Source organism: Poecilia mexicana, unplaced genomic scaffold (genome assembly GCF_051168715.1).
Source record: "Poecilia mexicana isolate PSO_F unplaced genomic scaffold, ASM5116871v1 scaffold_6, whole genome shotgun sequence".
NCBI classification, from domain to species: Eukaryota; Metazoa; Chordata; class Actinopteri; order Cyprinodontiformes; family Poeciliidae; genus Poecilia; species Poecilia mexicana.
In genome coordinates, this window is record NW_028263375.1 from 22,201,178 (window position 1) to 22,224,311 (window position 23,134).

Genomic DNA, 23,134 nt, shown 5'->3' on the forward strand with positions numbered 1-23,134 from the left:
TTTTTAAAGTGCAATCAGTAATACTTTTAGAACAAATTTATATCAGTAATGATTTCTTGGTTAATGTCAAGTTGTCATAACAAAGACATTTTGAATAATGTCAACTTTGTATTAAACTGTCATAATTAACCGAATGACGCTTTATGACAACAGTCATAAATATTCATGAAGGCTTATTCATGTTCATGACAGGAGTTATGTCATGTTTATGACAGTGTCATGTCAGTCTTATTCACCCCTCTTCAAATAAAGTGTTACCGTTTAACTTATCACACAATCCATGTATTATTAAATCTTTTTTTCTTTGTTTTATCCCTTCTAGGATTACTACTTGCTGTACTTTAATATCAGCACATCCACATTCTCCATGTTGGCAGTGTACCACAGCTACACTGGTGTGGCTCACCAGGTGTTGTCTTCATCCAGTGAGACGATAAAATTTTACTTGGATCTTGCTGTGTTGGAACACAGATAAATATGTGAGCTTTGAACTATGCCCCAAATAAAAACAAGTCACCGTGTGTAACATAAGGATAAATATCGCAGTGAGGTTTATTATGCCTAAAAATAGCTAAAGAAAACATTGTTTTATGATTTTCCTGACAATTAAGCATCGCCGGGCTTCTCATGTTTCAATGTTCAAAACAAATGAAAACCCCCAACGTCAAACTCTCCATCTTTTCAGTTTTATTTGTGCAAAGCATAGATTTACAGTCATTTCAGTGCTGCTGCAGTTTAACAAAAACGTTTCCGATTACAGAGCGAGTTGCTGTGAGTACATACGCATTCAGCTATAGCTGCATAGATAACAAAGGTGAGTAAAAGCACAGAATATTTGTGGTCATCATCAAAGGACAGAACAACACCGTAATGTGCAGAGCAGCGAAAGAGGTATTTGCCCTCTTGCAGATTTCTTTTGATTTGTTTTCAGATGAAGAAGAACTGACTTTATTACCAGACAATGACAGCCTGAATATAAAAAAAAGACAACCTGTTGTTAGGTTTAACATATTTTAGACGTGTCTCTCTTCCAGAACGCCTTACTTAAATGTTTGCATGACCTTCACTCCTGCTATCTAGTGTTGCTGCAGCCTGTTAATCACCCACTTATTTAAGTCAGGTGTGTGGAAGAAGGGAAACACCTAAAACATGCTGGGCAGTGGCCCCTGAGGACCCAAATAGAGAAACACTGGGTTAAGGGGACAATTCCTTCTTCGGTTGACTCCGATACTTTTTCACAAATAACTGAAATCAACTACTTTTTTTTATTTTTCCATGTTATGAGAAAAAAAGTTTGCTTTTTGTTATGAAAACCAGCAAAAATAGAAGAAATCTGTAAGGGGACAATACTTTTCCACAGCACTGTGCACCAGCAATGATGACAGGATAAAATGTTTTTCATTATTTGTCTTTGAATATTTTTTTCTACTTGTTATTTGTTAGAGAATATTACATTAAATATATACAGAGTGGGTGTGTTTGTTCAGCGACCAGAGTCTAGTTACAGTTTGACTGAGAGAACCATTAAAAGCCAGCCTTTGGGTCTCAAGGTTCAACGTGTGTGTGATCCCACTTTTAAAAATAAAAACATGAATGGAATGTAGCGTTTTACTCATCAAGATGTTTTTTGTTTCTTTTAAATAAACAATGACATTACAAGAGGAACAAAGGAATAAAAGGCAACGTCCAAAACAAAATAATAATTCGGGTTAGCTTAAAGGAAATCCCACAAGTGATACAGACAGTAAAGATGTACCAGTAACTTAAAAAAAAAAAAAAGAAAGAAAAAGAAAATTAAATATCTGTCCAGTACAACCCCTTGCACATTCTGACGGTGGACATCAAGTATGATCTATCAAAATAAAAATAAATCTACATATTAAAAACATTAAAAAGTAAATATAAATACACAAGCAAAAGTACAACTAACATTTAAATAACTCCAAAGTCACAGTTCAGAAACCCTGCTTTTTTTTTTTTTTTTTTTTCCTTTCTTCTTCTTCTTCTTTCATAACGTTTTCAAAAGTGCCACAATCGATGTTCAAATCTAGTTGTTAGCTTCAGGTGTAGTGATCAGTTGTTGTTATGCTTCACAGTGCTCAAAGGTTTTGAATACAATCACTGCAGCTTTTATATAGCTCGCCTTTTTCATGATGCCCACCAAAGTATTCACATATGATCAGATGAAGGAGACGGATAAGGCAAAATGTACACAGCTTAGATTAGCTAAGTTTCTCTGACAATGGGCCAGAAATTAGAAACCAAGCAGAAAATGACAGACTAAGTAAATATTTAAATCTTGCATACACCAAGTTTGATGTATTTATTTTCACAGCATGCCTGGTGGATTAATGGCATTGGACTTTAAACTAGCATTAGCAACTGTTAGCATGTCCCAAATAAGGAACTGTTCACAAAGTGGGTAAAAGTGTTAAAATGTAAAAAATGGAGTCTGCTAACTTTCCATAGGGAATATTCTGAGTTAGTATAGAGGTATAACAGAATAAAAACAGTGCTGCAGTGTGTCTCAACATTCAAGATAGGCTAATTATCTTTGTCATGATTAGCTTTTCCTTATCCTTTATTAAAAAGTCCAATTTAAAAAGCAGTCATCTTTAAGTCGAAGAAAATTTTAGCTTTTATTCATTTAAAGGCTTTAAATAGGGAATTGCTGTGAGGGTTTTCCTGATTTTATAAAGCACAATATGTGGATTTTTGGATATATTTATTCAGTTTATGAAAAACTAAAAAGTAGCTGTTCAGCCCTTTTCCTGATTAATCTGAAGTAGGCCGAGTTTAGGAAACAGTCCAGTTTAAATTCTGTACTCAATCCAGGACAAAAAAAAATTGCAGAAATTTCCATTTTTGATTTTTTTTTTTTTAAATACGCCTGCAGATATTGATGACTTAAAAAGCGAAATACTTATGGTTATAATATTAATTTCACAATATGATATGACAAATCAAAAATAAAAAAATGTCATTTCAACATGAAGTAATATAGAAATCCCGTTCATTATTATTTGAAAAAAAAAAAAAAAACTAAATCACATTTTTTATCCATTAAAAAACAAAATACGGAAATTAAGAATGGAAACAAACTTCAACAATGTAGGAACCACGTTAAAGGGAAGCCCAGTGTGCCGATTAAACAGAGGGTATGAAAAACTACTAAACACAAGAAACTAAATACTGCATTTAACTATAATTGGTGTTTGGAGTCTATTGATTTAGTGCAGTGATTATATTTCTCCGGTTTCGACATCCGGATCCATGTATATTACTCAACAGCGTAATAGTTGAGAGACCGTTTGCCCTTTTCTGTGTTCATTTCTGCCACTAAATGCAGTACGATTTTTACCACGACTGAAAGCACAGGTTATAATACGAGATTGAATTTTTAACATGACCTAGGTCTCTAAATTGTAGAACTCTGTCAGCTACCTCTTTTTCACAGTAATTATTTACAACTTTTACTTTAGTGGGTTTGTGCAAAACAGATTCGCTTTGATGCCTCGACTGCCAGTGTCATTACTCTGGATGAAGAGCAGAATGAAGAGGCAGCGTGGTACCAGGCACTTGTGTCAACACACGAGTGACCAATCACCAAGAATCCATTATTAGAAAGAAAGAAGCAGCGCTCTATGTAAAGCTGTCTCTACAATTGTCAATGTGGTGTTTAGCAGCAATGTTCATAATAAACATGCTAAGGTATTTGGCTCAGTAAATTGTACAGAGATGTGTATCTATTGGTCACTTAAATAAAATAAAACACTTTTAAACACTCCATACTTCTGCTTTAACAAAATATAAAGCCCAGCTGTCAGTACGATTAGTAAGGATGTCACAAAGACTCGGGCATAAGCAAAACTGACACACCTGACGATTTTGCGCATTCGAATATCATCTGGAGGAAGGAATTCACATCTTTAAAAAGTTCTGGTCTGACAATGACAAACACACCCAAATTAAAAAAAAAAAAAAAAAAAAAAAAAAGGAAATCACAGCAAAAGTGTACAGAAAAATCTAGAAATCAAGTCATAATTTCACCAACCCCTTCAGCCCATCATCAGTTAAACAGGCTACTGGCACATTGAACTCTATATAATATATTATAATACACATAGTTAGCAACTGGCTGCCTCAGTGAGCAAAACTATGCAGAGTAGTCTGCGTTTTGGTTCCTTCCCATAGAGCATCTCCTTCAGAGAATGATCTATACATACACATTGATGCAATGTTAACGTTTCCGCTCTAGCAGTAACCCCAAGTCTGCCGTTCACCTACTCAAATCCATCATGCTAGCGGTACGGTCCAGCAGAAGCAGAGAGGACATCTGAGCGGCAATGAAGGTTAGTAGAAGTCAGTGCCTTTCCTTTTTCGGTTGGCCTTTGTGTAGCTACATTGTAAACTTTGAGCTGCGACTGATTTGGAGGTGTAAACTCAAGAGCCTAGCCACTGGATTAAGTTTTGGCGTTGGTCGACAAAACACCAACACGAGGCAGCAAAATCCCCTTTAAAGATGGGGAGAGTAGGTAAAGCGTGGATCTTTAAATCTTTTTTTTCAGCTTTTTGTGTCCTCTTGCTGACATTTTGGCTCAATGTGTTGTCTAATCACCCAGTCGCCTGCTGCATTAGGCGGCCCAGATCATCTTCTGCTGGAAGTAGGCGTCAAACCTGGCCTGGGCGTACTCCTGCAATTACAATCAAGCATTCATGAACACATGGCGATGAGCTTTGCAGTGGTTTGAGTTTTTAACTTTTGAATAGTTTGCTTATTTATTTGCTTGTCCTGTGGGAATACAACACCAGTCCATCCCGAATGAATCAAACGATTTTAAAAATCCTGAGATTCCGACAGAAAGAGTCCGTGACCTTTTTTCTGAAGCATTCCAAACTACTGTGCTGTTCAAAATGTTCAAATTTTAGCAACATCAAGTGCAGTGGGATGCAACATTTTAGTTACTTTGATATGGTGTTTAAAAATAAAAAAAAGTAGCATAGTTGATAACTACTCCTTTTTTATTTTTTTTTGACATCAATATGTTTGGATTCAAGGGTTTTAAATATCTGTACACATCCTGTCCGGCTATCATGATAACCTGCTCTGATGGACTCTGTCCTCGTCTCAACTCAAGGTGTTGACACAGTGCTTGCTGCCATTTGCACATAACAAACACGCCGACGACAATGAAAAACAACAACATGTAGAGAAGCCAACTTTTATCCCTGTACATTAACAGAAAAGGCTCACCAGGTATCCAAACTCAATGGTGGAGAGTCTCGCTTGGATGATGGACCACAAGCCCCAAAAGAAGTGAGATGCAAGTGAGAACCTACCCACAGAAACAAACACAGAGCAAGTTTTTGCACTTCTTAGAAAAAACAAAACAAAAAAAAAAACACACTTTGAAAGTATTACCTTCATGCCAGTCAGGTTAGACACTAAACTCACCTGTTGACCTCCACATACAGCTCCTCTTTCAGCTTCATCTGGTGCTCTTCGCTCAGGTTGTCAAAGCCCTGGTCGGACTCGCGCAGGTAGCTCTCGATGAAGTGAAGCTGCCCACAAAACACATTCACATCGGTTAATCATCCGTCGAGAACGAAATGCACGAGGCAGAAGCGAGCCAACGCGGACCTGCTGGGCCTTTGAAGGGTAGTTCTGGGTATCAACTTTGAAGAAGGGAAACTCTTCGCAGGTGTAGTCATACATCCACTCGCAGAAATGGTTGCCGATGTCAAAGCCTCTGCAATGCAAACAGACAGAGGGGTGGTTTAAGGGTTAATGCGTCTTGATAAAGAATCGATCCTCTTTGTTCCGTTTGCTTCTGTCTGAATTTTCAATTCAGTTTGGTTTATTCATAAAGCGCACAGTTCACAATAAATATATTATAGGACATTTTGAGTCCGTTTGAATTATTTGCAGTTGTTATTGTTGTTAAAGCTGTTAATATCTCACTTTACTTCCTACTTAATAAAAACTCAGTGAACAACACACATAATGTCTTTTTAATAATGTCGACACTATTTTATGTCTGTCTAACATCTACAGAAAGGTCTGCATTAGGATTGAGAACACATGTTTTATTTATTCAAAAGGTCGTCCTGTATTGGATTTATTTAAAAAGATTGCATTAGAATAGCAATAATATATTTTTTTCCACTTTCTGTTCTTTCTGCAGGAGCCTCTGAAACAGGCCAAGTAAACAAAAGGTTAAGTGTGTTGAAAGCACAAGTTCCTTGGTTTACTTAAAACATGTTTACTCTAGTGCTTCCTTTTGTTTTCTCATTGTGTTTGATGAATCAGTCCCAAGTAGATTAAACTAACTCTGCTCCCATTCTCTAAAGCTTCGATAGCAGTTTGTGTTTACTGCTTTAAGAATCTTAAATGATCAGAAAATGTTCATTCTGAACAGTTTTAATATCTCCAGATGTCTAGAACATTCTAAAAATAAATAGAGAGGCATTTCTTTCTGACTTGCCACAATAAGTTTTGGGAAGAAACAGTGGCCTCTTGAGCTGCAGCAGATATACTTTCCCACACATTTTATCAGGACTGTATCAGAATTGTTTTCGTCTCAAAGTCTCCCTTTGCTCTGTTGGGAGGTGCCAAATGGGGCTGGTCTCCCCTTCTGCTGTCTTTTCGAGCCAATGCCTATCAGCCAAGACCTAAAAAAAAAAACCAAACACCCCCAGTAAGGGTCAGAGTGAGCGCAATGGTGGGCCAGCACCAAGAGGTCACGTGTCTGCTGTGCAACATTCGCAGGGGATAGGCTGAAGTTTGGTGGGAGGTGGTGGGAGTTCCCTGTGATCTACTCCATTTCCCATAAATGAGCCGCTGAGGAATTCACACACATACACAAACACACTCACCCACCCACGCACACACCCACACACACAAGTAGGTTTCCTATCGTCACAAGGATTTTGCATTGAATTCCATTCATTTTTCATTAACTCCTGTAGCGTGACCCTGAACCTTAGCCTAGACCCAACCAGTACCGGTACATGCCAAGCCCTAAACCTATTCTAAACTCAATTCACACTTTAGTCCTAAAGCTAAAGCCTAGCCCAAAAACAGTACTTTTTTTTTTCTTTTTTAGAAAATTGGACCTATAAGGTGACAAATGCACCCACACTTTAAAAAAAAAAGTGCTCCTTTAGATTAACAGCAGTGGAAATTCACTGCACCATCATGTCTCAAAGTCAAACTCATAGGTCTTTCTGTTCTCTCCAATCTGCAGTAATCTGCAGTAATCTGCAGAACTGCGATTACGTAACAGCTGCAGTGAATACTTTAACAGACCGAGTTACAAGGGCCAGAGTCAACAAATATTGATGAAACTACACGGCCTGATTTCTCTCTCCTCCTGCTGTCTCTGACTTTGGTTTTGTCCCTCACTAGAGCAGACTGCAAGCAGAGCTCATCTCATTTCCATTGGACAGAAGGTCAAATGGGAGGAGAGTTACTGGAAGGAGGATGGGTAATTGGAGATTTGCAGTTTGTAGAAAAAAAAAAAGATTTTGTACCTTCGTTTCGAATCATTCTTATTAAAGGGCAGCATTATGTATTTTCCAGGCACGGTGACATTTCACAGAACAATCGAGTGACTATTTTACCTTCAGGTGTAATAAGTATGTTACATAAGTCAAAAAGGATGAATGGATGGCGTAATACTTTAACTTCCATGACAGTCTCCTTAGTAAGCGACTTTTCTATATTTATACTGCTTTTTATTTTTTCTCCAAACAGAAACAAAGTTATTGACTTTATGAATTTCTTTCACGTTTTCCTTTGACTTAATTTCCCACACTTTAAGGGTGTAACATATCTATTCCAGAAACATAAGAGAAACCTAAGTAAGATAAACAATACAGTCACCACTAAAGCACTCCACACCAAAGTAATGGAAGACAAATCAGATGTGGTATTTTATAGGAGTTTTAAAGACATTTTCACTATTTATAATGAGATGTGCTTCAGTAAAGGAGAGTGAGAGGTGGAATCATGGAAAGCCAGAACGGCCAAGATTCATAATGCCGTTCAGAAATTAACATTATAATCACAGCATGCATTTAATCAGTTCTGTATTGTGTTTTTTTTTTTATTTGTTTTGCATAATGTTGCTCCTTTAGTACCTGTAGTTGTAGCTGCTGTATTCAAAGTCAATCAGCATCAGTTTCTGTTTGTCTGAGCTGTGGCGGCCCTTCAGCAGCAGGATGTTTCCTACAAGCAACCCGAGAAGCAAAATTTAGTTCCTCTGAAAAGGACCAAAACAAACAGATACAGAGTAAAGACAAACAGTGTGTGTGTGTGTGTGTGGGGGGTGTGTGTGTGCGTGGGTGTGTGTGTGTGTGTGTGTGTGTGTGTGTGTGTGTGTGTGTGTGTGCGTGTGTGTGTGTGTGTGTTTTTTACCTTCTTGGCAGTCATTGTGGCAGAACACCACAGGGGAGTGTGTGGACTCCAGCAGCAACCTGGTCACACGTAAAAAAAGAAGAGCCACTTCAATGCTAGGATGGCGAAGTGTTTATCCAGGGAAATTAACATAGATTACCACTGTATGCTTAAGGTTCCCAATCTGTTTATCCAGATGTTATTTAATCATCTGTTACTGAAAGCTTCAGGTCACTTTTCACTGCTCATATGGCTGAAAAAAAGCTTTACAGCCTTTTCACCTCGGTTTTAGATTTTAGAGTCATGTTTTCGCATGTTTGTTGAACAAAGAGTATTTGAATTATAGTCTCGTGTGCTTCTTAAATGTTTTGTTGCCCTTTTGCAACATTACATCAGGACGCATCATCAGTTAGCTCCGTTTTAAAGGTGTGCATCCACAGGTTCCATGAATTTGTGATCTTGATAGCTTACTTTAGCGTTTCCATCTCTTGCGGCAGGTTGTAGGCGAGCATGCTGTTGAAGCGGCGCAGATGGGACTCTCTGGTGAAGTTCAGCCTCATGACTTGGCTCAGGTACCTGGTGGAAAAAAAATGGCATGAGCAGTTATCAAAAACTTTATTTTGACTTGAAATACTTAGGCGAGACACTTATTTTATATTGTTGAAGTGAGACGGGGCCGATTCTGAAATTGTTGCTGGGATTTTGTGTTTTTGATCTAGTCTTTAAAATTAAGTCATGACGTCAAAAACACAAATGTTTTATCAGACATTTTACTTAGCACTTGTCTACAAATGTGCAAGTTTATGTAATCAAATCTATTTTACTCTTTATTTATTAGAATTGTGATACTTAAACGTTTGCATTAGTGCTTCCTGTGGGCAAAAATCCTTATTTCTGCAATAGCTTGCTCTGCATAAAAATTATGCCTGCATAACAGGCATAATTTTCATTGGATGGGGACAGGTTTTTTTTAAGAATAGTTTAACAGTTTCTCTCATGGCAGTTTTCCGATATGTATCTGGAAAACTCGTATTTCTCTGTTGATGTGGAAGTTTTCACGTGAAAGGTCAAACTGCAGCATGACAGAATAAGAGAGATAAAAGCAGATTATAGGTGCCTACAGGACTCCTCAAAGGAATGAAGCAACAGCCCTCATTTCCTCCAGCAGACGTAAAGCTGATGTAACACAGCAGACATTGTGAAAGCACTTCAGAGGGGAAAGCTTCTCGATAAGCTGATATCTGATATATCAATAACTTATCAGCAGTGCCACATGTTATCATGGAAAAACCCTAGGTTACTGAATAACCAAACTCTTCAAAGGCTGATTAATTGAATGGCGACAAAGAGGCCTGAGTGACTCACTTCTCCATGGTCCCAAACAGCCACTTTGGCTCCTTGTTGAAGGGCATCCTCATCCCGTGGAACCTGGCCATCTTCTGGGCCACCTCAGCGGAGATGCTGGGGTCGCTTAGCTCACAGGTGTCCAGTTTACGGCTCTGTAACGTCAGAATATTTTTCTATTACAACTAAACTCACAACTATAATAGGATTTCCCCCAGTTTATTGTAAGCGTTTACATCTCACACACTGTGGCACTCAATGCGCGCCTTGACACACGCTTGGCTCTGTGTCTGCACTTGCAAACTGATAAAGTTAATCCAAACAAGCTGCTAGTCAACCTTGAACACGTCTTTTTCATCTAGTATTCCTCGCAAATAAAAAAAAAGGTTAAAAACAAATCACAATACCACACCAATACTTTTAAATGTGACCAGGGCTGGCCCTCGGTTCTATAGGGTCTTGAGCAGAACATACTTTAGGGGCCCCGTGTTCCTGTTAAAAACATCGGCACCGCAAAATAGACTTGGTGGAATCTGAAAGAGCGGGACAAGCTTAAGCTTTAAAAGCAATCACTGATAATTGGTTATTTGCTGGGGAGGTATTTGTGAACAAACCAAGCTCAAACACAAAGATTTAGCTCATAGCATCATGATTTGTTGACATGGTAACACAATAATCAAACTATTAAGAATATTATTTGCACTTTTACAAAGAAAACTTGCCAACTCCTTTAAATCCGAAATTTAAATGTTAAACAATTTAAACTATTGTATTTATTTAAGCTGAAACCATTCATTAATAATACCATCATTCTCCATAAATATGTAAAAATTCTTTATGGGGCCTTTGAAGGTCTAAGTAGCTCTGAATGTGACCAGCATTACTTACTGCTTTAAGATCCACTTGCTAATTACTTAATTGGGAGTTAAGTGAAGTGCAGAAATTGCTGATATGGTAAATGGACTGAACTTATATAGCACTTTATCCAATCATTTTTGACCACTCAAAGTGCTTTACACTAGAGTCACATTCACCCATTCGCACTCACAAACGCTCACACACTTATACACAGCTTGGTAGGCAATTTGGTGTTAAGTGCCTTGCCCAAGGGCACATCGACATGTGGCAGGAGGAAGCTGGAATCAAACCAACAACCTTCCGATCGCAAGACGACTACTCTACCCACAGAGCCACAGTCGCCACGCATATTCATTCGACTTATTTTTTGTTTGCCTCTTTTTTAATACTATGCTAGGTGTTTAAGAGTCACCAATAATGTCTTCAAATAACATAAGATGTCATATTTTGACTATCCTGTCAAATTTTTAATTTTTTTTAAAATAAAAACACGGTGAGCTGCTGATGGACTTGCCTGACGCCAATACCACCAGGCTTAGTAAGTTTTCTGGCATCCTAAATATTTTAACCTGTTTGTCGCGAGAGGACCCAAATTTGGGTCCTCTGCGCTTGCCGCAACAAGATCGATTGAAAAAACATGCTATACATTTATCAATATAGGCATATTGCATATCCACAGATCGGGAAAAAGCTCTTCTAAATGATACAAACAATATTTTCTACATCAACAACACCCAGCCTGAACACGAAGTAGCTTGGTAAAACGAAACGTAATTAGATGCTAACGAGGCTAACGAGGCATAGGCGGTAAAAAATGCAACAGTGAAAGAGCGACTATTCCCAAAGCCCACAAACTATCAACCAGAGTAAAGCCGAAGCTCTGCCGTTTCCAACAATACCAGAATCACCACGCTACGTGCAAAACTCACTGAACCAGCAGCTGAAGAAGAAAAAAAGAAATCGCTAATTTCACGAAGCGAAAAACATAAATTCAGTCCTACCTTTGCTGTTTCGTGGTCATAATCCTTATTAGACTAAATATTTCCACTTGGTTCGATAATCCATTTTCCCTAAATCCATCTCATACTGTTTTCGGCTCTGCCCAGAGCCTCTTCCGCCTCCTGGGCTTCCATATAAAAATGTAGAGGCGAACTCCGTCAATGCACGTCACATGCGTTTCCCGTCCTCTAATTGGTGAATGGCTTTAGTTTCCGTATTAATGTCAACGCCCTCGGATTCTATTGGCTCTGACGGTTCGAAAGACGTGTCAATCATCAAAATTGGCCAATGGGATCCCGAGAAACCGCCCCGCGTAAGTTTGCATATCTGTATTGAGAACTGCATGGTTTTACTTGCAGAGCGCAGAGCGCAGACTAGAGACTCCAGGAGGAAATTTTTTTTCAAAGGAACCCCCAAAAACAATTGTTATTAGATGTAATTACTTATCTATGACAAGTAATCATTTATTCTATAAGAATAAATAATTGAAACAGAACCTACAGAAAAAAAACTGAGAAAGTTCAAATGGCACAAATTGTGCCAAAATGGCTAATTTGGAAGGTCCGCCTAGATTTTTATCAAGTAGTACCTCTCTAAAACTCATGTGATTCACTTTCTTTCCATGAAACTTGGCACAGTAAAAGGTCAGATTGTGTACTGTTTACTACATCCAAAACATGTAGTAAACATGCTTTGAAAGGAATCTTCATATATTGAACTGGGTTTTTTTTTGGCGGAAATAGATATTTTGCTTAATTTCTGCTGTGTATCATATTAATTCACTTTCCTCAGTAACAGGCAGGGTGGGTTTTAGAGCTGTAACATATTCTCTAGAGTCTTGCCTTTATTTTGATACCAAAACAATTAAAATAAACTCTGTAGTTCTTGAGATACATTCAATTCATTTTGGGCATGTATTTTCAACCATATTTCTCAGAAAGAGGCCTAGAGATGAAGAGACATCCAAAATATTTCCCAGAAACAAAACATGGGGGAAAAATAAATTAAGAGATCCATAAACTATCAATTCTTTGAGTCGATCGACCTCGTTTCTGTCAAGAAAACACTTTTCTGTTGCAATGTCGGCTCTTTCCATTACGGATCAATGTTTCCCACACTGAGTCAGCAACACTCAGCCTTGTTTTAAGCCATACCTCAAACTTGGTGAAGAGCAAATACCAGTTTTATTTTACTTACTTATAACATCTGCTCAATATTGTGCTTTTACTGGGAAACACACAGTTATGCACCAATGTCCTCTGTGAGCTTTACTGAAACTCATCCAAAGAGGTCCTAATATAAAGCCACGAATTCCAAAAACTAAACAATGACATGCATGTTAAATAAGCACTTTGTATTGTCTTGTTGCTGAAAATGTGCTATATAAATAGAATTACCTTTACCTGCTGGCGATTTCGTTAACTCATTTTTGTGCTCAGTTATGAAAAAGAATCTTAGTCCATGCTTCTCCAGTGAGTTACTTATAAGATTACTTTCATATATAATATATTAAAGTTTTCACAGAAGCTAAAAAGTAAAACTGTCCTCTCATTTGACCTAAGCAACTTGTTGTACCCGTGTCTTCTTCATACTGTGTTGAAAACTGGAAATAGGACATCTTTCTTTGAACAATGGCAATTTCTTCTTTTGCCAAAAAGCTACAATTGATGCTCTCCCTGCATCCTCTGTTAGTTACTTGGTAAGTTGACAGTTCCTCCATACCTGCTCCAATTTTGGACGAAGAACTGAACAACTTTACCGCTGCTGCGTTTGCTGTGTTCCTCGGGCTTCATGATGCCGTTTTAGTGTTCTAGTGAAGTTTATATATTAGTTTGGTGACTTTAAAGAGGAATTAGATGAATACAATCATGTAAACATATATAACAAAAAACTAAAATTATGTTTCATTTTCCACTTTGCAATTTTCCCCTACTTTGTGTTGGTCTCTTTTACCATGAAATCCTAACATAATAAATGAACTATTTGAAATTGTATCACTTGTCAAAATAAATTTAAGGGGTATCAGTACTTGGGCAACATGTTGAATTTGAACTTCTAATCTGGACATGTTTGAACATTTTTTCTCTGTCGGCATTAAATGCAGCCAAAAAGATAAGTTAAATCCTCTTCCTCCACCTGCCGCTTGCAACTTTACAGCTAATGCTAGAAAGAGGTAAATCATGGTTATGGCTTCTTGGTGATAGGAGACCTGCTGATGGACAAATGTACATCATTTTAAAGCCAGCCTTACAGCTCAGCAATTTCTCAGTATTTGGTTTTACATTGACAAAAGGAGAGCATTCAGCTGAAATATAGCTGAGAGATTAATACCCCAAAATCTGGCTAATGCGTTGGAAGTTATTTTTTACGTTATTTTCTTAGACAATCACAGGGACTGTACTTGCACACAAAAGCATGTTGACTTACGGGGACATACTGCTCCAGGCGGCCCTGAGGGAAAATGCCGTAGAGTTTCGGACCCAGCTCCCTCTCAGCCAGGATGGCGAACATCACGCTCTCCAGAACCATGGCCTCTGCTCCCTGCAACAGACAACGTAAAACTCTTCACGTCTGGGAAAGGCTCACACCATCGATTATGTTCTTTTTTTTTTTTTTAGTTCTATAAACATAAGAGCAGCTCATTGCAATGTCACCAGGTGACTATGAAACCCGTTCAAGTACAGGCATAGAACCAGTCAATGGCAAAGTGGTGAATTTTTCACAGTGTGCCATAATTTTCTTCAGCTGAATAAAAACACAAGTAATTCTTTTGGATCTAAACAAGAACAAACAAGAGTCAGCACACAGAAACTCGTGATCAGGCTCAACATCTGGATGGACCCAGTCCTGAACCTTCTGAGACATATAAAGATAATTACAAAGTCAGCCTTCTATCAAATACGTTTCCAGGATTAAAGAACAAATGTCCCAGTAATATCATGACAAACTCATTCTTATTTATCTTTAGTTGCATTTGATTTATGCAACAGTGTCTTCAGATATCTATTAAGAAGTCAGACATCTGCAGCTGATCCAGAATGCTGCTGCTGCTCGTGTTCTCACTAAAACTAAGAAAATAAAGCACATCACCCCAGTTCTAGACTTAAAAAATATAATGCTTTTGTTAGTTTATAAATCACCAAATGGTTTTGCACCAAACGCAAAAAAGATCTATTTCTGTTGCATTGACCTTTCAGACCACTTAGGTGCTCTGGTTCTAGTTTACTAAGCCTAGAACCACACATGGAAAAGAAACATTCATTTGATAATCTAGTCTGAAACAAATTGCCATAAAACTACAAAAATGCTGAAACCTACAGTTCCTCCAAATCGAGGAAAAAAGTAGTTTTAGTGTTGTCTTTCACTAATAACTAAAACATCTTAATTTTAGTTTGTTTTCCAACTTTTCATTACATTGCAATGTAATGATTTTGTGTTTGTTTGTCGTTTCATGTTTTTGTCATGTGAAACACTTCGACCTTCCTAATTTCTGAAATTTGCTGTACAAATACATTTGCCCTGCCTGCATCAAGTAAAACTGAGAAAAGCAAATTGTGAATAGTTTAAAATTTTTAAGTACCACAAAAGTTGCTTTAAAAGGCCAGGATTTGATGAGTGACATGTGAAATGCCAAAGCATTCCCAGGGTGAAAGGCATGCCTGAAAAAGGTTTTAAAGCAAGTTTTGGAGTGGATAACATGGATGGGCGACTCTAAAGAAGAAAAAAAATGTGTTTGGGTTTGCCTGCCAGGGTGCAGAGGGGAAGACAAGAGGTAGATTAAACTCTCTCAGGACTTGGCAGTCTCGGAGGAGTAGTCGCTGTTGAAGCTGCCCAAGCAGGAAGGACTGCTTAGTCTTTCTCACTCTGTCTTGCAAATACACAAAAGTCTCATGCTGGGACTTCCTATCAAGAGTCCAGCAGGAGCTCAAGTTTAATAGAAAAAATGTCTCACATTCTCGCGTGAGTCATGATACTTTGTGGTACAGTGCCTTGACAAAGTATTCCATCAACTTTTACATTTGTCAGACTGCTTGCAAGAGTTAACTCTTGACCTATTCTAGGTAGGTTACTAAAACAAAAGGATTTAAATTTGGCAAAAATAAAAGTTGAACAAGTTTATGACTAAGCTTGGAAGAGATTTGTCCTGTTGAAGAATACCATTGACATTTAACACTGTATTTATGGGTAGTCTATCAGCACATACTGTACTGTGCAAAGTAGATGCTTTTGTTCACCCCAGGGCCTTACTCTGTTTTAAGAAAGGCATTGGGTATTGGAGTGAACACAACATGTTTGCCCCTATAATTCAGAACTATTAATAACTTGTATATAAAAAAAGGCTAATAAACTGAATGAAGACATACAGCAAAGATCTGAGGGTCAGGAATTGAACCCCACAGAGCCGTTTCTCCATGTCACGAACATTTTAGAACACAACCATTTTTTATTTGCATCCTCTGATATTTAGTGGTCTGTCATAAACACACAATTTGATCCTATTTATTTGGCTGAATCTGTAGAAAATAACAAAGACAATCCTATTTAACAGTATGGACAGGATTTCAGCATGTTAATTTACATAGATTTCAATACATTAAGCATTTTAATGCAATTAATCACTTTCTTTTTTCATGTAAAAGTCCACAGCCGGCCCGGAACCTTGTCTTGTGTTTCTGGTACGGCCTTAACTCTGACACACAAGCGATGTGCACAACAATAAAAATGAACAACAAAGTCACTTCTCTTGGTCCACTTTAGGATAAATTTTGCTTCAAAAAACAATCTGACAGGACAATGAGAAACAAACAATAAAAAAATGAGTATTTTCTGAAGATCAAACAATTAAAAAAGGGCTGGAGATATAACAAAATGGAAGTGTGTGTTTGTGTATGGGAATGGTGGTGGGAGAGGTGAAATATCTAATTATTCCCATATCTTTATTTATTAACATGATCTATGAAAGGTTGCCATGTGACACAGGAGGTGTCGACTTTGCCCTGCATCTCAATAATATTATATTTCCTAATTGGACATGTTTCATTATATCATGTAGCAGGTTAAAATAAAATGGTGGGTTCTTTTGTTTCCAATTTCTTAATTTCACCGTGGATCCTTTAGAATTACAAAATTCACCTCATTTTCCCGGGGACGCCCAGTGAAGGATGAAAACATCCTTTTTACAAAATGGCGGACTAGTAGAAACTTGGAAAAAAATCTCACAGTTGGTCAGAAGGAACAAAGGTCCTTTGGATAAATCCGTCTTGAACACAGTGAATCCCTTAAGGTTTCCATTGATTATATGAGACTCCTTAAAGTGAGAGGATTTTGATTATATGCCCATAATGAGGCCTGGGTGTGTATACATAATAATCTTACTGGTAAAATAAAATTAGAGCCAAATCCAAACCTTGCCAGGGCTGAGAAGAGATAATCCCACTCGACTCTGTCAGACCTTCTCCATATCTCTGTATGTAACTTTGTTCCTTGTCAATCAATGTTTAATAACCTCCTTATATCAAATATATATCTATCTTGTATAAACCTGTTGGATCTTTGTAGAAATTTGTAGAATTTTTTTTGACTATTTTAATATTAGCTTTCTAAATTTAGTTTCACAGATGCAAAGGAATTAAACTCTTAGATATCTTTTTTTTTATCTGTTTTTACTGGAGCTTCGAGTGGTAGGAAAAAGAAATGCTGCATATTGATGTAACACTAGTATGGAAGACAACAAAACACCAATAGTCATGCGTTTGGCTGTATGACTTGTGATCTTTGGCACATTAAAAAGGGGAATGTGTTTCACACAGATTGTTCAGCAGGAAACCGGCTCAAGGAAAACATAGCTGAGATGCTTGGATCCAAACTGTGATGGACCTCAGAATAACAACACTGCTCTGAAGCGCCAACACAGAAACTCAGCACTAAATGTGCTGCTCAGAGAGGTTATATATATATATATATATATATATATATATATATATATATATATATATATATATATATATATATATTTTATGACAAAGAAAGACTTTAGCTTAGAGACTTTCTTTAAACTGTTGTATATTGAGAGAGAGCATGGCATATACTCTGGTTATTATAAGAACAGTTTAGATACATGTAGGGCATCGTGAATGCATCTAAAATGACTCGCCGTTTATGCAGAACAGATGATTCTGCAGCTCACCCTGTTTCCTTTGCTCAAACAATATTCCCTGTGGTTATATAAGGACTTATCTGCAGAATGCTGACCCCATGTGCTTTCAAATCTCCAACGTGAATTATGCACATTACCATAATCATCTTGACACAAATACTGCCAGATGACAAACCAGCTGACAGGAAGTCTACATCCAAAGCACTTGTAAAGACTCCAGTAAATAAGCTCTCTCCACAGAAGCTAAATCCAATATCTTCTGCTATTTTTACCAATGTTTTATACCAATGTCTAGCTAAGAGTGAAAGATTTCTGTAGGAGGAGCACTTCAATTTAATTTACATTAATTCTATGCCAGGCAAAAAGTAATTTAATGTCTTAATAAGCTAAGCTAATACTTAATATGTGTGTGATATTTTCTAAAGTCTTGAAAACAACCATTTTCAAAAATTACATCCCCCTGTGTGAATGATTTTTGTTTACTGGGACAAGCTGAGAACACTCCTCTCCTTTTCTTCTGAAACTTGATCTTACTACCACATCTGCATCTCCATGTCTTCATTTTTCCAGTCCTGCTCTTAGATATTATAAAAATCAATTTATGTGCCTTGCGAAAGTATATTTAACTCTAGTTTTGCACATTTTGTCACATTGTAACCACACTCTCTGTTGTATTTCATGGAATAGGCTAATGATAAGTAATGAATCATTGTGAAGTGGAAGGACAACAATTCACTTAACAAAATTGTGAGTGATTTTGTTATATTTAAATCAATATTTGTTAATGTGCTTATTTTGCATTTTATTGTGGCCTGTAACGTTTCTTTGTTAAATATATGTATTTTTTTCACAATACAACCGTTTTTTTGAACATTCCTTGTTCATAACTCAATTATTTAAAAACAAAAGTCTATTTAAAAGCAATTTCAGCAAATTACATAAAAAATGTAAGTTTAAATTAACAGCAATGTAATAGAAAACATTTTGAGCAGACGTTTATGCTACAGACCTTTAACTTTGTGGATAAGCCATTTGTTTTGGACTTTAGGAAGCAGCGAAGCCAGACTGACTGAACCATGTTGACATATTGACTGTCTGACGCCACTGCTGTCCTCCATCAACCTCCGTTTCGTTTCCCCTGACCCATTTTTAATGTCAGCGTTGTTGGACTGTTGAATTCATCTCACTTTCTCTTCATACGTTGAACCGTCAGCTAAGAATACATTTGAGGCCACTGAGGCTTCTTGTGACTCAGAGGCAAGTGAGTTTCACAATTTCTAGCAAAGACCTTCCACCCATGGCTTCCTGAAGCTAGACCGGAAACACACACTTCCTGTAGTAAAGCTGGCACCCTCTGCTTGACTCCCACTCATGTCATTATCCCCCCAAACATATTGGATTCGATGCAGGGTTTTCTCCTGCTTTGATTGCAAATTGTTACGCTGGACACGCTTCAGTGCTGCTTCTCTGCTCTGAAGTATTTCGCGGCTGATCTCGGAAAGATGTCGCAGGTGAATCGAGGGCTGCCAATAGCTGCTGCTCTGACCTCGATGCTTATCTCCCCCTACCGTGTGTGTAAATAATCCAGTCATGGGGGCGGCACTAATGACCAGTCAAATATATCTGAACAGAGCGGGAAGACTGTGACACATTTTTTCCATTTATCTGTCAAAAGCAACTGCAACACTAACAAGAACTAAAACGACCACTTAACACATCTCATGATGTTACACAATGTCTATTCATTTACCCACAAGAGCATTCTTTTCAAAATAAAATGCGATACTTAAACAATTCATTGTACTATAAGAGCATAGAATGAATCACTGGTATTTGCGGTGGACAGGGATAATAGTCATTCGCAAATAGATAAAATACTTAATACCCGCTCTAAAAACTTATAATTGCTTATTTTACTATTTCAAACATCAGCTATATCTTGATATGCATTAATACACACAGTAAAAACCGTCTTAGCCCTAACGCCACAGTCTCCTTTATATCAAACAGAGTTGCTCTTTAGAGCTACAGCCAATCAGCACCAAGGAAAATAAACGTTGCTTCTTGATTGACTGCTTTGAAAATGCTATCAATAGCGTGTGGAGCATGTGGCATTTCAGTTTCCCAAGCTGCATTTTCCTTCAGATATTTTACACAAAGGATTCTGCAAAGTGGTGAAATATTCACAAATAATTTGGGGGGTTAAAATCCATCAATGGGATAAAACCTCAAGTACTGAACAAGGCTGCATATTGTGCAATGTTTTATTCAGCCTATACGGACGATGACCAATGACAGTAGGGATGCAAGTTATTGATTGAATTGGTCTAAAATTAACACTAAATTATTAAGTGGCCCTCTACTTAAAAACCTGAGTTTTCTCCAGTCTCAAAAAGGGCGACCATGTTTCCATAACATAAAGGGCTACATTTTTCATAATATGCTGAGTTTACAAAAAAGCACATCATGGTATTTTAACATTTTTTTTGTGTCAACTGTAAATAAGACTGACTGAATAAACAGAACATTGTGGTTTCCGCACATTATGAAACAAAACAGGAATTTAGTTTATATTTAGAATAAACTGTAAAACCATGATGTGCAACATGGGATGAGGTAAACAGGAAAAGGGTTCAATAACCTTGTGATACCTATTAATAAGAGCAATATTTAAGTGGTTAAGAGTCTCCTTTGTTTACTATCATTAGCACAATCTCTCTGCGTCTCCGTCCCTTGGGTTTTAAGAATGTATGTTAGAGGCTAATGTACCGCAGTGACGTCTTCCCTCTCGCTCTAATCCAGATCGGATCTACCTTGACCAGACAGCATTGTTAGGAAAGCTGGACCCAGCCACCGACACAGGGTCAGCTCTGCATTAACCCGGATTAAAGTCCAAGGAAGCCGCCGAGGTGAAGCAGTAATCGTTAAGGAAAGATGGCAGTGTGGTAATGATAGTTAACTGACTGATGACCTCAACACGACCACATGACCAAGAGTCATTGTTTAGCTTTCCGGGATGCAGCTCAAAGATCACAATCACATGATGGGTTGCAAGATCGAGCATTTTCCAGGTCAGTGGGTCTGAGGTCTGCATAAAGGAAAAGTCCTGTTGTACATGTTGCTTTGACTAGGAATTTAGTGTGACTCATCGAGGTTCATTAGCTGGACTGGAGTCATCCTGATAGTGGAGTTTGTGTAAGGTTTAAATAATCATTGTACATGAACCCTGATATAAACTGTGCATCTCGTCTACTTTTTAGAGGATAGTATTAAGCTCAGTATGAGTTTGGGTAAATAATCTCCATGCATCATAAACCCTTTAATAATTTAGATTTTCAAAGTTTATAAACACATTGTTTGTCTGCTGAGATGCTGAATTGGATCAGATATTCTGGAACTGGGTTGCATTGCAGACTTTGAAGGCAACAATAGTTAAGAACATACAGCGGCATGGAAAAGCAAAACATATTAAAGCTCATGGAAATCCTGCACAATTGCCTATTTTAAAGAAAATTACTTAAAGTAATGCAAAAAAGGTCTTGGATAAACCTTATTTCTTTGTATAGAAAATGATATTTTTGGTTGATAACCCTTTTCTCTTAGGTCCTGTCAAGTTGCTGAATTTGTTTTGTATTTTTTGAAGGCAAGGCTTTAAGACAATGTTTATAAACTTGTTATATTTTAGGCTTCTGTTTTTCCCCACTTCCCTCATTTTTTTTTTTTTTTTTGCATATACTGCACAATATTCTGTCAATAAAAATTTAACAGAGCTCAAAATAACTACAATTCCCACATTGTCTATGCTTATGGTAAAAAAAACCTAAACTGTGAACAAATCCTCCATATTTATACAACAACGATGCAAAGAAAAGACAGAAATAATAAAGAAAGGCTGAAGAAAAACTTTTTTCAACGTTTAAAAAAATTGTAAAAAGGCATCAGCGAGGCAGGAGATTTCTGGTAAAGAAACATTTAAAGAAAGCTGCAGATTAATGTTTGTGAAAGGTATTTCAGAATTAGAAATGTAAAAAGAAGAAAACTGCACAGAAAATTCATAAAAAGCAACAAAAACAATCAAACTTCAGAAAGGCTGCAGAACTACTGATCAAGATCACTTAAAAAAATTGTAAAGAATCTCAAAAATGGGTTAAAAAAAAACATGAGATATTGTTCAGTAAGGACATATGAATGAAACAGTTTTGCCTATTTTTGTGATTGAATCCCCTAATTTTTTAAAACTTAGTAGTCAGAGCAATAAGTTCTACAAGTTATGAAAAGAGTATCCTGCTTTGCTTTATGTGTTTGAAGACACAAAACTTCGCCGCCGTGTTGTCCGACGGCGTGAACCTTTCGGGCAACATGACTGTCACAGCTAAGTTGGCTTTGTGCTTTGAAATGAAGCACAACTCCAATGTTTAGGATTTAACTGGTTGAAACAGAGCGGGTGGGATGGATGGATGAATGGGATGGATCAAAAACATTTCTCAACTTTGTTTTTAAGAGTCATGCCGTGCCAGGACACCAGAGGAGCAGGCAGGAGGTAAATCTATTGTGAACTTACAGTGCCTTGCAAAGGTCTTCCCACCCCTTGATGCAACTGACCGTCACGAAGTGCATGATTGTGAAGTGGAAGGAAAAGCTGTGTGGAACTGTCCTTTTACCCCATTTATAGTTCCACACCCAGATGTTTTTACCCAAGGAACACGGAATTGATAAGCAAAACCCAAAACCAAAAAAAAAATCCCAGACACAAAACATTTTCTCAAGTGTTTTGCTGCCTTAGTTATTTTCGCAACTTCCCATTAACTCTGAGCAGTTCTTCTTGTTCCTGAAGAGGAAGAACATTCCCAAAAGCATGATACTAAGCATGATTCACATTGCATCTTCACGTTTGTTTGTTTTTTTTTTGTTACATTTTGGTCTTTTCTTAGCAGAGCACTTCGTTCAACTTTTCATGCTCCTTATCTTACGAATAGTTGACCTAGCTCCAAGTCGAGTTTGTTCACGGTATAGTTCCTAGTTTCAGGTGATAGTTTGGAAAAAAGCTCTGTAAAATGGAAAAATCTCAAGTTGTTTTATAGTCTAATCCTTCTTTAAGCTTTTCCAGAACGTCTCCGAGTTGCCCACTGTGTCCCTTTGTCTTCATCATGCTGCTTGCTCACTAATTTTCACAAAAAAAACAAAAATTACTGAAGCCTTCAAAACAAAACATTGTATTTATTCTGGGATTAAATTATATGCAAGCTGACTCTACAAAGAGACTTCAGAGAGAAGTTGGTGGCATGGTGGCACCGTATTTTATTTCTTGCAGAATAAAGGAGTTGAATACAAAATGTGCAGAACACTTTTCAGATTTTTCTGTGCAAAACTTATTAAAA

The 23,134-nt window shown here is 37.4% G+C and overlaps 1 protein-coding gene across 1 annotated transcript in view; it reads right to left on the minus strand.

Annotated features, from left to right (window-relative positions):
• Positions 1-670: 670 nt before the first annotated feature.
• Positions 671-23,134, minus strand: part of chka (choline kinase alpha) — a 28,825-nt gene continuing 6,361 nt past the window's right edge. The window contains exons 4-12 of the mRNA XM_014967617.2: positions 14,027-14,140; positions 9,764-9,897; positions 8,870-8,974; positions 8,420-8,478; positions 8,143-8,230; positions 5,642-5,750; positions 5,456-5,562; positions 5,255-5,336; positions 671-4,694 (exon numbers count right to left, since the gene is read on the minus strand). Coding sequence (XP_014823103.1) covers positions 4,635-4,694; positions 5,255-5,336; positions 5,456-5,562; positions 5,642-5,750; positions 8,143-8,230; positions 8,420-8,478; positions 8,870-8,974; positions 9,764-9,897; positions 14,027-14,140 — 858 coding nt within the window. The 3' untranslated portion in view covers positions 671-4,634. The remainder of the gene's footprint in view (positions 4,695-5,254; positions 5,337-5,455; positions 5,563-5,641; positions 5,751-8,142; positions 8,231-8,419; positions 8,479-8,869; positions 8,975-9,763; positions 9,898-14,026; positions 14,141-23,134) is intronic.